The 15,331-nt window shown below is 34.5% G+C and overlaps 1 protein-coding gene across 1 annotated transcript in view; it reads right to left on the bottom strand.

Annotated features, from left to right (window-relative positions):
- Nucleotides 1–3,639: 3,639 nt before the first annotated feature.
- The window catches only part of LOC111086671, a 71,797-nt gene continuing 60,105 nt past the window's right edge, over nucleotides 3,640–15,331 (bottom strand). The window contains exons 7-8 of the mRNA XM_022390460.1: nucleotides 13,885–13,974; nucleotides 3,640–3,981 (exon numbers count right to left, since the gene is read on the bottom strand). Coding sequence (XP_022246168.1) covers nucleotides 3,917–3,981; nucleotides 13,885–13,974 — 155 coding nt within the window. The 3' untranslated portion in view covers nucleotides 3,640–3,916. The remainder of the gene's footprint in view (nucleotides 3,982–13,884; nucleotides 13,975–15,331) is intronic.

Below are 15,331 nucleotides of genomic sequence, written 5' to 3'. Positions count from 1 at the left end.
ATTTCTTCGGAAATAATTATTTTTAAATCTAAATAACTGCCAGAAACGAACGAACGAACACACACTGACCCGAAGAAGTCGTCCTCTACATTTGTAGGTTTCTACAACAGGCAGTTGCTGCCTATTTGAAATTTAGATTCATTATAACATTTTTTCTGCTTCCGGGAATAGACTGATAGAAAGGTTTTTGTAAAGCATCTACATTTTTATCACGTGATGTGTAAAAACAGTAATTTCACTGTCATGATTTCAAAATGAATATAATACACTAGTCTAGATTTACCTTATTTTGGTTTTCTCTGTTTATTTCAGCGAAAAGCTAGCTGCACCCGTATCAGGGATCGAAACTCGGACGTGTCCTGTATCAGCTGTCTAAAAAAGTGTCTAGTACCAGATGTGTAAAAATGTTCAATGTGTATGGTGCGATCTTTTTAAGGGTACTAAAGGTGTTTGATGACTAAAAGCATTCAGTGGCAATTACCACCAGTGTAAAAATATTAAGTGCCCGATACCAGGTATCATAAAGTATTCAAAATGGTAGGTATTATCTATCACACAATATTAAAATGACTTAATACCAGCTAGGAATACAATTTCAAAGCTGTTAAAAATATATATATAAAAAAAAATCCCATCTTATTCACTACTTGTCATTAAGTTATATAGGTTATGTGTAATTCCAGTCTCTCACTAACCCTGGACAAGGGCAAATCAAAAGATCAATGCTAGATTTTTTCAGTGGTGGAATACATTTATGTTATTTATTTTCATATTTTAAAAAATATTTGAAATGTCTAATACGACAGATCTACAGTCTTGGCCACAATATTTGCATAATGTTCTTTATTGTGTTATTGTCTACATGCATGGAGTAATTATTGAGTATATGCTCAAGTAGTAACAGAGAAGTTAGCGTATGATTGGACAAACATAGTTGTTATTCTGGTCTGTATAAGTGGCCTTGAGCATTTGTTCGTCAAAATACACATGTTTTATACAAAAGGGTGAGTTTTTGATATAATATTTTTCGAAACAGATCAATGCTTTGTTCAGACAATTTCTCTGTATTTGGTATTGAGTCATGACTCGTCACGTGCTAGAAGTTATAGGGCGTTAAACAGTTCGACTGTCCAAAAGTAAACCGATATTGCCAGAACAGTAGAGTACCCCCAATGTACTGTATCCAGAATTCTGAAACGTCTTCGGACCACAGGAAACGTTGTTCCAGGAAAGTCTACTGGTAGACGCCGGAAAACTACTGCCAGAGATGACTGTGTTGTGATCAAGTTAACACATCAATGTCGAAAGAAATCTTGAAACACCTTACGACAGGAAGGGCATGCACACTTTAGTTCCAGGGTATCCAGAAGAACAGTGACTAGGAGACTGACCAAACAAGGTTATTTTGCAAGAAGGGCTATCTGCAAACTGATATTAAGCAGAATTCACTGCCCTCACCATGTTACTTGGACAAGACAGCATACCGACTTACAGTTAAAACAATGGCGACATTTTTTGAGTCCTGTTTTCAGGTTGTTAAAGCTGATGGTAGGGTTCGTGTTCGTTGTTTGCTTGGAAAACGGATGAGGGAAGACTGTCTTTCCCACAGGAGGGGGTGCAGTACATGTTTGGGCAGCTACTAATCATGATGGAAAATTGTTCTTCATATCCTCAAGGGAAACCGTCAATGAAGCCTCCTACAGGCATCACATGGTGACAATATCCCTACCACATGCTGAGGCAAGGATTGGTAATAACTCTGTGTCTCAAGAGGACGTTACACGATTACTATGACCAACAAACTCTCCAGAGTGTAATCCAATTGAGAACTGTTGAGCAGAACTGAGTTGGAGAATTGCTAACTATGACCCTAAAACAACTACTGTAGCTGAGTTGAATTACAGCGCCTTCTAGTGAAAATTTGGGATGAAATTACGTTGGATTATGTCAATAACCTCATCAGCAGCATGCCACTTTGCCTTGTTGAGGTTATTAAAGTACGAGAAGGAACAACTAAGTACTGAATGTTTATATGAATTGGACTGCTATAAGGTTACAGTCACTATTTGTAATCATTTAAAGTTATAATTTGTCATTATATATATGATTTGGTAAGGTTTATTTGTGATAGGTGAAATGCTAAATTACACATTTTTCTACATGTGTCTGATAAAATTGTTTGCTATTGTAATAAATCGTTCATGATGTCCATAGAACTTGTCCCATTATACAAATTACATACGTAGATGTTTAATATAACAAGCACTTCTCAGTTTGACAGTGCTGATAATAATGATCTTATGTGTTATAAAATATACCTATCCAAAAATATTCAAATTATCCGAAACCAGTTATCGGCCTAAGTTCTCTTCATGAACATTTACAATTATAAGTCTCCTGGGCCAATTAATATTTTCTCAATGGTTTTGAAGGAGGTTAAAGATTGGATAATGTGAGCCACTTGTTGTTTTGTATAAGTTTTTAAATCAGTGGTGGGAAAATTTTTTGAATGTTTGGTAAAAGATGCTTTGAAAGATAATTTAACGAAGTTTAAAATGTTTTTGGACAGTTAACATGGATCGACTAGGAAAAACTCTTCCCTTACTAATCTTTTGACATTCTTTGAAGAGGTGATTGCTTATGTTGGTGAGGTAATGGTTTAGATTTGGGGTACTTGGATTTTGAGAAAGCATTTGTAAGGTGTCACATAAAAGGCGTGTTAAAAGTTACCTCTGTAGTTGTGAGGGATAAATTGGCTCATTGGATAGAAAACTGGCTAAATAAAAGAAAGCAGAGGGTTATTATAAATGGAATTCAGTCCGACTAGATTAATGTTCCAAGTGGGGTACCTTAACGCTCAATGTTATGACCTTTAATCTTTCTGATTTACATCAGTGATATAGATGATTGAATAGTCAATGAATTACTTGAACTTGCTGATGAAATTAAGGACTTGAATGTTGATAGCTGTAGGGATGTTGTTGCTACTTAACAATAAGATTATTTGATGAACTGGGCAAGTAACTGGCAACTGGCTTTTAACTGTATTAGATATTCAACGTGTTTCATAAGCCCTATATAAAAAAATTCAAACTGGCTGGCATAATATATCTAAAAATATTGAAAGTGTTTAGTGCATACAAATATTTAAAGTTTATATATCTATATATATATTTCGTTTCTTTCTCACCAAAGATATACAGTTAGGATCGCTTTTAACCTCTCTATAACATTTATGAGGTTCTTAAGTCCTTTTCAGTCAATTGGTTTATTAGCCCAAGCTGTGCTGATGAGTTTTGTATGGGCGAAACTGCAGTCCACAGCAGAGGGTACGGCCAATCAAAGAAAGTATTGGACACTTCTTATAGCAATTCGACGAATAACCAATGATTCCTACTTGCCGTTAATTTTTTTCCATATTTATTGTATATAATCATTAAATAGTGGACAAACAAAAATTGATATTAGAGAAAACTCAAGTGATTCGGAGTAATCTGATGGTGCTGATTTCAAAAATGTAGTCAGAATTTGTTCATCACCTCTACATTTTGAGTTATTATAATAATTTCAATTTTTTATCAGCACTATGTGAAATACCATGCAATAAACTCAGTACAATAGATTTATGCTGTGAAATTAACTTGGACAATTTAAGGGGTAAAAGGCATACATTTTTGATAACTTCATACATTTATTGTATTGGTTTTAAATTGCAGATATATTGTTCATATATGCTATTTGTTCTCGGTATAATTGTAGCGAATTGCTCCACTTTTTCTCCATTCCCACGCTTACCTGCTCCGTCCAGGAATCACGATACCATCACGTATTCAGTTTGCTAGAATACCCGAGAATCCCTCGACTGATCCTGGAAGGGATGGAGTCAGATGCCTCTTTCTCAGTGCCTCTCTCTCACTCAATTGGTCACTTCAACTCGCTCTGCACACAGTCTTAACAAAGTCCAGTCTTCTTCCTCTAGTTCTGTAAACATAAATTCTTTTATATTTTTTGAGAAAGCATTTGAAATGCTGGCTGCGTCCAGTTCAAGTAAAGTCCATGTGTGTTGTACAGTTTGCACATCTGGCTTGACACAGTGGCTGAATAAGAAGAGAGCAAGTATGCCATCTGGAATTCCTATAATATGGCGTGAGCCCACATATAATCTAAATGACAGTTATTATTTTTGCATGACTAATGTTTCTGGATATTCAGGGAAACTAAACACTGCATTAAATATCTAGATATTGCATCTGCAATGAAACCAGTAGCTCATGGGGATGATCTTCGAGTGTCATATCCACCAGTGAATTGGGAAACAGAAGAGTTATCCTATGAAGTAGACTGTAAATCATCTTCATCCTCTTCAACGAGTAATTCTATTCCTGTGGCACCTCATCTGATTACACAAGAAAAGCTAAATGATCTGATTCGTGACTCGTCTCTATCAAAGCAGCGTGAGGAACTTCTTGCCTCTCGTTTACAGCAGTGGAATTTATTAGCTCCAGGAAAAGAGTTTCAATTCACCAAAGTTGCCATCAAAGTCTTGCTTCTCGCTACAACATGCAAGATACTTTGTGTGTCTGTAAATGTTGATGCACTAATGGAAGAATTAGGTATTGAATATCATCCTCAAGTATGGAGACATTTTAGCGACTCATTTAAAGTTATTTTTGCACAATGGGAACACTGAGCCATCGATTCATGTTACTCATGCTGTGAACATGAAAGAAACTTATCAAAGCATGCAGATTATACTTGAGGCCATAAAATATGATCACCGCAAGTGGAAAATATGGGGTGATCTGAAAGTTACTGCACTCTTGCTAGGCCTGTAGAGTGGGTATACCAATCATTGTTGATTTTTGTGTCTCTGGGAGAGCCGAGATGATAAAAACCATTTCAAAAAGAAAGAATGGCCAGTGAGAGAGAATTACACACCAGGAAAACAGAATATCGAGTGTACACCTTTAATTAATCCTCAAAATGTGTTTCTGCCCTCACTTCATATTAAACTGGGACTCATAAAGAATTTGATAAAAGCAATGAACAAAGATGGTAATGGTTTCAGATACCTGTCTGGCATGTTTCCAAAAATGAGTGAAGCAAAAATGAAAGATTCGAGAAGTGTTGATGGATGATGATTTTGAAACAGTACTCAATCAGAAAGAACGTGCTGCCTGGAAATCATTTAAATTATTTATGTGAACATTTCTTAGGAAATCACAGATGAGAATTATGCTGTGATGACTGATGATATGCCCGAGAACTACAGGAAAATGGGATCTAAGATGTCACTAAAGATGCACTTCCTACACTCTCATTTAGACTTCTTTCTAAATGATCTAGGTGCAGTGAATGACGGCCATCGTGAGTGGTTCCACCAAGATATTTCTAAAATGGAACAGCGATATCAAAGATGATGGGAGATTACTGTTGATTTTTACAGCGTGAAACTGAGAACATACACAAAAGACGCAAGAAATCAATCAGGTATCTTGTAAGAAATTATGCAAAATATTTGAAAAAAATATATACTGAATGTATTTTCAGTATATAATCCTATTATAGGGATTACTTTCTTAATTAAACTGGTATTGCTATTATGTATTGGTTTTGAACATTCTTAAATGCAATTTTCAATGAATAAAGTTGGTAAAGAAAAAGTTGTTATTTTCATGATATATAAGAATATTTTGAACAACTTTATCATAATTTTAGAATCAGCATCATCAAAATACTCAGAAAAAAAAAACTAGTGGCAGAGAATTTTTTGTTCTTGCCAAGTCTTATTCACACGCCTGAATTATTTCAGGTTACTTTATTAGTGATTGAAGAGGATTTAAAAATCACATGAATATTTAAAGTGCCCAATACAAGCTGGCTATAATTATTAAGTACCGTCTATCGTGTGTACATACAAACATTTCAAGTATACAGTTCTATCTAACCAAAATATTCTAAGTATCCGATACCATTTATCTAAAATATTTATATCATCCTGTATAATCCGACTACGTTTGTTTATATTTAAAAATCTAAATATATTCAAAGTATCCAATATGAGCTGTGAAATATACTTACAGCAGTCAAAAGCACTTATTTAATTCAATCAAAATTATCTAAAACGAGAACCTGAGAAATATGTCTATATTTTATTGAAAGAGGATAAACTACTCTCACACTCAGAATCTAGAATCTCACTGCCCTCAAACTCAAGGAAGCTATCACCAGCAAAAACCAAATAGCTCTGCAATTCACTCTTAAAATTCTAAAGTAACGCATGTAGTGCAAGAAAACGTCCGCAATGTTGCAGAAAGAGATCAATATTGTCACTTTCTCTCAAAATAAACCGACCAAATCCATAAACAACAAAACCTATCCCTAACCCAGTTCTACACTGACATCCAAATGTTCAGTTAAACTCGTCAGAATGCAGTGCTTGCTGGCTGGTTACATCAAGTTGCTGAACGTTACACGACACATAAAACGAGCATTCACATTTTGTTGACCTGCTTGAAGTGTTGGCTTAAGCTGCAAATAACTTTATGTGGAGAGTCAGATCACGTGTTTAATTAATAGTTTTGCAACATATTCAGAATATTATTTGTACAGACGGTTGCTGAGCATTTACTAAAATATCAATAGCTAAAACATCTAAAAGGTATAACAACAACAAAATTTATTTTTAGGAGAGTGTTTTAATTTCTAGGTTTGTTTCTAATTCCTTTTATTTTCATTCTTATTTTTCTCACTTTCTCATTTCAGACTTCCATTTTTTATTTTCATTTGTATAATTATTTCTTAACCAATCAGCAGAATATTGACATTGAAAGAGTAATATTCATGGTGAAAAATTGTAGTTTGATGAACATATTCAGTATGTTAAGTTGACTTTCCTAAACTATTTCAAGGTTTGTAAAGACATTCAGGACGACTTTTAAAACAACCAACTTCAATAGAAGATAAATCTTCATCGTGAAGAGTCTCCTGTTGTAAGTGTTTATTAAACTAGATACAAATTCTGAAAACAAGGGTTTTCTCTACATTCTTTTATGGTAGCTCCAATAAAAAAACTTGGACTGTATGTATGAATGTGGTGAAAACACGATTTTTAAGCAGCTATATTCTGGTTGAAAATAAATATGTTTATGATAAATTCAGCATGAATTATTGTGATTATCAATTTAACTAAAATATTACTCTTATCATAAAACATGTTCTGGATCAAATTAACATAAAATAAGATTGTCAGCAAATAAGCATAAAACAAAGTTGTCATCAAATGAGTATGAAAAATGGTTGCTATCAATTAAACATAAAATATTGTTCTCAATAAGCGAACATGAAAAATAGTTATCATTAGTTTAACGTCAAGTATGAGTTTCATCAAGTGAACATGAAAAATGGTTATCACCATTTTAAAATCAAATATTGTTTTCACCACATGAACATGAAAACTAGTTATCACCAGTTTAATTGGGCCCGGCATGGCCAGGTAGTTAGGGCTCTCGACTCGCAATCTGCGGGTCGCGGGTTCGAATCCCTGTCACACCAAACATGCTCGCCCTTTCAGCCGTGGGGGCACTATAATGTGCGGTCAATCCCACTATTCGTTGGTAAAAGAGTAGCCTAAGAGTTGGCGGTGGGTGATGATGACTAGCAGCCTTCCGTCTAGTCTTACACTGCTAAATTACGGACGGCTAGCGCAGATAGCCCTCGTGTAGCTTTGCGCGAAATTCAAAACAAACAAACAAAACAAACCAGTTTAATGTTAACTATGGTTTTCATCAAGGAAACATGAAAAATGGTTATCGCCAGTTTAATGTTAACTATGATCTTCATCAAGTGAACATGAGAAATGGTTATCAATAGTTTAACATGAAATATGGTTGTCACTAAATGAGCATGAGATATGGTTCTTGTCAGGTCGCCCTTGTTACGACTATTGCAATTACTGAATTAGGTTCACACGATTAAACATAAAGAAAAACCAAGCAAAGAATCTTGCTGTAGAACTACTCCAAATATGGCGATAAGAGTGTAACCTTTATTGTTCTTATCCAAAATGTCGAAAGTTATTAAAACAAAAGACAAGATATTTCAAGTTGAAGTTGGTTGTGCGCATTTTTTCTCTTCGTACACATAAAATACATGTTTATAAACATGTTTCTGACTCATTCTCTTGTATTGCATAAAAAAGAATATGTACAACATATTCTGAAAATCATGAACTGGAACTTCAATGTTAGGAATAAATTATGGATTACATTGTTTCATCTGACTATTTTAAGGTTTAGTTTGAAAATTGCCTTTTATTCTTATTCTTTTGTTTTAAGTTAAATTTCTAATTTTAACTAACATAAAACATCAGTATCGTAAAGTAGTTCCAACATCAAGAGAGAGACAACGAATTTACCACGTTTCATAACGTGTTTTAATATTTCATCTAAACTGTAAAATAACTTTTTTGTAAGAGATCTTAGAAGAAGTATTTTCAACGTTAAACAACATTATATCAAAAAGGTCCTAAAATCACCCACCGCACCACAAAATAATAATGCTGGATGGATATATGACTTTAAAAGCTGTAGATAATCAAGAATGTGTCCTCTGTTATAAACACACACAAAAAGGACATGTTGTGTTTGTCTAGTTTGTGATTACCTCTTTCATTGTTATGCTTTAACACAGTAGGTAAAAGAGCAAACGACATGATTTGATTTGGAATGGTTCTTGTGGAGTATGGAATTGAAACTTGCAATGCATGTTCTGCATATAGAAACGTTAGTTTGTGTTAAATTTGTTCTGGAAAAGCTTAGTATTCTGAAACTTCGAAGGTTGAAAACGTTTAGGAATGTTGAATGACAGTCGACACTAAGTGTAGATAAGTAAGAACAGTTGCCCTGCTTTATCCATAAAGTGTCCCAGTAACGTTGATTGGTTCTGTTTACGTCCACAAAGGGCTTCCCGACCGTCCTTATCACAGAGGTGCTGCTATTTGACGTCTGACTATTGAGCAGCCTGTAAATATTAGATCCAACAGACACACATATCTTTCATGGCAAAATCCTGTAATGGAAGTGTGCCACTGCAGTGATGTGTATGGTGCCAGAATAACTCCCTTTGTGTGGTTGGTTAGTCCTAAGAGGTGCAAGACTCTCACATTGTCATAGACATATCCTCGGAGAAGCGTGTTTTTCTGACCTAAGTAGCTCCAAAAAGCAAGTGATACATGGATATGGAGTAAATAGCTGTAAATTGTAACCAAAAGCTCACTCTACCAAACCCAAGCGTTTCTTATATACGAGGAATTTGAATATAACACGAAAACTTTGCAGTTTCGAACACAGACTGTTATAGAAAACGTACATAAGACAAAATAGAGGAAAAAGGAGAGGCATTCATTGAAAATCACGAATCCATGTACTAATATATGTGTTTGTAGACCGACGCATCATTACTTCACGTAAAAGGTGTTGGAAGAAGCCCGTGTCTAAGAAATATGTAACGCAAGATGAACTGCCTGATGATGAATAGAGAAATCTGTTGCAGCATGGCTGCATTTACATTTTTCTATATGAAATTTTCAGTGACTATATACATAGGCCTTTAGTGAAGCCAATGGTATTCGTGAGTGCAGCTAGACACATCCACGAAGCATTAACTTGCTGTTAGATATTTTGCCTTCAATGAGAACAGTATGATGCTATCAAGGAATAGTTCTGAAGAGATATTTATTTGTTGACTACAGTATATTGTCACAAAGTAACAGTTCTGAAGATATTTATTTGTTGACTACAGTACATTGTCACCAATTAATAGTTCTGAAGATATTTATTTGTTGACTACAGTATATTGTCACAAAGTAACAGTTCTGAAGATATTTATTTGTTGACTACAGTACACTGTCAGCAATTAATAGTTCTGAAGAGATATTTATTTGTTCACTACAGAATATTGTCACCAATTAATAGTTCTGAAGATATATTTGTTGACTGCAGTATATTGTCACCAAGGAATAACATCAGAATGTATATTTATTTATTGACCACGGTATGATGCCACGAAGTAATAGCTTCAGAAGGATATTTATCTATTTACCAAGGCTTTCTTAGTCTTACAGAACTCTTACCTAAAACAGACAGGCAAAAGCAACATTCAACAGAGAAGACCGATAATTCCAAAAAGTGGACAAGATCACTTGAACTCTTGAGTCTGTGAATAGGAGATTTGACAAAATAAAAATATTTGGTTAAATTCATACTTAACTTGCAACTCCTTTACATTTAGCAGTACACTTAACAACACTCAGAAAGAAGAGGAAAGTCTTGTTTTCACATTTATTCAAATAAAATGATCTTCTGGTGACAAAATAAGCCAGTCTGAAAGTATTAGATGGCTACATACGACTCTAAGCTACATTTCCCGACTCCCTACACTCGTGATTCAACCATTAGAGCTTACCAGCTCAAATAGGTTTACTCGAGAATATCTTTCATACACATGTAGTTGCGTCCTGTTGCAACACAGACACGACAATAACCTGTTACGGATCTAACTCCAATTACAGCACATAGTATCAAAGGTCATTCTCATGGATCACCTATGACACAGCGTCAATTAGTTACTCAATACGAAACTGAAAGAGTGGGATGTTGTGCTCATGTTGTCATCGTTTTATGATACTTATGCAACACACTTGTATCTTCTAACACCCAACTAGAAGCATATTTTCTATGGCAGCTGATCAAGATGGAGATTCTGCTAACCAAAGCAATGCACGTGATAGCAATGATTTAGATCTATTCGAATTCGGTGCAGTTTAATTGAAGCTAAGGTTTGTCTAAAATAGGTATCATTTAATACATAGGCAAAAAATACTGAAATTTTGCCTGCCCATTCTGAAGTACGAACCATAATATTGTTAGTACTTCATTAAATACCATCACACTATGTGTGAGTTGAAGTAATTAACACAGATAATGTATATATACAATCTGTACTATGATTAATATATTCGCATACTTTAGTGCCTACCGTCTTAGGAATTATTATGTAATAAGGATGGAACGAAGCATAATAAGTGATTTATTACACTTGCCACTATCTTTGTGCAAATGTAAATCTGGTATTGACTATTTTAGGTCCATATATTCTGCTACACGTCAGTTATGTTGCTATCTATTACAAAAGATGGAGTCATAGTTTTAAACTACCTTAAGCCTAGAATTACAGTCCGACATTTCTCTTCATTATCCGTGCATCAAATTACTTGTAGGTCCATGTGTTTGTTGGTTACATGATCCTTAATAAAACATGAATTACAATTTTCTTTTAGATTACCGTTAATATTGTGAGTAACCCAACTAATTATTACGAGGCTTTCTATGTAATTAACATAGAAAACAAGCGATTTAGTACAGTTATCGGTGGTTAGTTCATTCTTAACCCCAGTGTTGTGACAAGTCATAACACAAAATTACTCATAACGACTCCGTTGGTAGTTGACCGTGTGTAAACAAGCGGATAGTAATACGATTAGTAAAACAACAACAACAACAAAAAAAGGCTAAAATGTTTTCTGGCTAAACAAAAATTAGTTTTATAGTAAGGTTCTACTGGAATGTTGCATTTTAAAGAAATGACATGACACTTAGTAGAGAGGCACAGTGACCTCGGATGATGCCTCATAAAGATTCACAGTGACCCTAGAAATCTAGATCGAAACTTAGTACAAATGACTAGTGCCTTCCAATGACACCTAGTGGAAATTCACAGTGACCTTTAACGATTTACTCCAAGTAGAGATACATAGTGACCTCCAATGACTCAGGGTAGAGATACACAGTAACCTCCAGTGATACCTAATATAGACACACAGTGACTTTCAATGAATGAAATACACCCAGTAGAGTTACACAGTGACGTCCAATGACACCTAATATAGATACACAGTGACTTTCAATGAAATACACCCAGTAGAGTTACACAGTGACGTCCAATGACACCTAATATAGATACACAGTGACTTTCAATGGAATACACCCAGTAGAGTTACACAGTGACGTCCAATGACACCTAATATAGATACACAGTGACTTTTAATGAAATACACCCAGTAGAGTTACACAGTGACGTCCAATGACACCTAATATAGATACACAGTGACTTTCAATGAAATACATACAGTAGAGTTACACAGTGACGTGTAATGACATCTAATATAGATACACAGTTACTTTCAATAAAATACCTCTAGTATAGATACACAGTGACTTTCAATGAAATACACACAGTAGAGTTACACAGTGACGTCTAATGACATCTAATATAGATACACAGTTACTTTCAATAAAATACCTCTAGTATAGATACACAGTGACGTCCAATGAAATACATCTAGTATAGATACACAGTAACTTCCAATGACACCTAATATAGACACACAGTGACTTTCAATGAAATACACCCAGTAGAGATTGAAAGTAACTGTGTATCTATATTAGATGTCATTGGACGTCACTGTGTAACTCTACTGGGTGTATTTCATTGAAAGTCACTGTGTATCTATACTAGATGTATTTCATTGGACGTCACTGTGTATCTATACAAGAGGTATTTTATTGAAAGTAACTGTGTATCTATATTAGATGTCATTGGACGTCACTGTGTAACTCTACTGGGTGTATTTCATTGAAAGTCACTGTGTATCCATATTAGGTGTCATTGGACGTCACTGTGTAACTCTACTGGGTGTATTTCATTGGACGTCACTGTGTATCTATACTAGAGGTATTTCATTGAAAGTCACTGTGTATCTATATTAGGTGTCATTGGACGTCACTGTGTAAAAAATACCTCTAGTATAGATACACAGTGACGTCCAATGAAATACATCTAGTATAGATACACAGTAACCTCCAATGACACCTAATATAGATACACAGTGACGTCCAACGAAATACATCTAGTATAGATACACAGTAACCTCCAATGACACCTAATATAGATACACAGTGACTTTCAATGACACCTAATATAGATACACAGTGACTTTCAATGAAATACCTTTAGTATAGATACACAGTGACGTCCAACGAAATACATCTAGTATAGATACACAGTAACTTCCAATGACACCTAATATAGATACACAGTGACTTTCAATGAAATACCTTTAGTATAGATACACAGTGACGTCCAACGAAATACATCTAGTATAGATACACAGTAACCTCCAATGACACCTAATATAGATACACAGTGACTTTCAATGAAATACATCTAATATAGATACACAGTTACATTCAATAAAATACATCTAATATAGATACACAGTTACTTTCAATGAAATACATCTAATATAGATACACAGTTACTTTCAATGAAATACATCTAATATAGATACACAGTTACTTTCAATGAAATACATCTAATATAGATACACAAGTTACTTTCAATGAAATACACCTACTATAGATATACAGTGATCATCATATGTAGAGAATGTTGGACTTGGTTTTACCAAACCAACAGATGGTTTCCTACAACACTTTTCTCATCTTTTTATCCATCAAAAACTCACAATGAGCAAGATAAGCGTAAGAAAATCATCTAAGATGAACAAACGATTTAGCCAAGAAGTTTTGAATACGTTGAACCTATTTTGATTAGACGCAAACTAATCTGTAATGTAAATAAGCATTTCACTTGTAATTAATGTAACTTAAGATATCGACTCAATTTAGAAAATTTACATTTAGCTTAACAACAAAAACATTAACGGTTCACAAATTCTATTTTTTAAGATTCAAGACAAAGTTATTTTATGCAAGACATGTCATAAAAAAACGTAACATTTAGGAAAAGAAAAAAATACGTTACCTTGAAGACGTGGAACGGATATTTTCTCTTCTAATAGGGATGAGTTCTCCAGACCTGATGGATTATCGTCCCTCGATGCTACGATTAATTCTGAAATATTAGAACTACCTTTTGTAAGACATTCCAATTAAGAATAAGTTATCGCTGCTAATGAAGTAGCCTTCAGCCATACGTGTTTCTTTTGAAACAAGCTTAATTTGACGATCTAACTTGAATTTTTTGTGTGATTACTTATAATCCATGAGTTTATCATTGGATATGTAATGTATAGAAATGAGTGGGTATGTGACATAAAAGGCATGACAGTCTCATCTCCACCTCTGGTAGAAAGATTAAAATGTGTTTGTTTGTTTTAAAGTGAAGCCGCATTGGGCTATCTGCCGTGTCTTCTGCTGGGAACTGAATCCCGGATATTGGCGTTGTTAGTCTGCAAACTTACCATTATCCCACATTATCAAAATTGGTATACAAGGGTATACAAGTTAGGAAAGAACGTTGTTAGAGCGAGTTTTCCTGCATAAAACTGAGGATCACGTGAGTTGAGTGAAAATATTTTGATATTTTCAACTGATAACTATTTTGGTACAGGTCATAACTGCATGGTTAAACACCTAGTTTTCTGACTTTATTGCATAAACTTTATAAAATAAACTTAAAGTTTAACATATTCTACAAAACATACAATGGTCGCCTTGGTGCAATAGCGAGTCAAGTGGCACATGGTTACAACAATAGCAGTCAAGTGGCACATGGTTACTACAGTAGCGAGTCAACTGATACATGGTTACTACAATAATGAGTCAAGTGGCACAAAGTTACTATAATAGCGAGTCAAGTGGCACATTGTTAGAACAATAATAAGTCAAGTGACACATGGTTACTATAATAATGAGTCAAGTGATACATGGTTACTAAAATAGCGAGTCAAGTGGCACATTGTTACAACAATAATAAGTCAAGTGATACGTGGTTACTACAATAGCGAGTCAAGTGGCACATGGTTACTACAGGAGCGAGTCAACTGATACATGGTTACAACAATAGCGAGTAAACTGATACATGGTTACTACAATAATGAGTCAAGTGATACATGTTTACTACAATAGCGAGTCAAGTGGCACATTGTTACAACAATAATAAGTCAACTGATACATGGTTACAACAATAGCGAGTCAATTGATACATGGTTACTACAATAGTGAGTCAAGTGATAGATGGTTGCTATAATAGCGAGTCAAGTGTCACATGGTTACTACAGTAGCGAGTCAATTGATACATGGTTACAACAATAGCGAGTCAATTGATACATGGTTACTACAATAATGAGCAACTTATACATGGTTACTATAATAATGAGTCAAGTTCCTTCTTTTGAGCTAAACAAAATAGCATGAAAATAATGCTTTTAAATTTAGTGGGAAGTATTACTCAGATAAAATAGACAAGT

This window comes from Limulus polyphemus, unplaced genomic scaffold, assembly GCF_000517525.1.
Source record: "Limulus polyphemus unplaced genomic scaffold, Limulus_polyphemus-2.1.2 Scaffold48, whole genome shotgun sequence".
Taxonomy (NCBI): domain Eukaryota; kingdom Metazoa; phylum Arthropoda; class Merostomata; order Xiphosura; family Limulidae; genus Limulus; species Limulus polyphemus.
The sequence above is the reverse complement of the archived record's forward strand: the minus strand, read 5'-3'. Positions and strand labels throughout refer to the sequence as shown.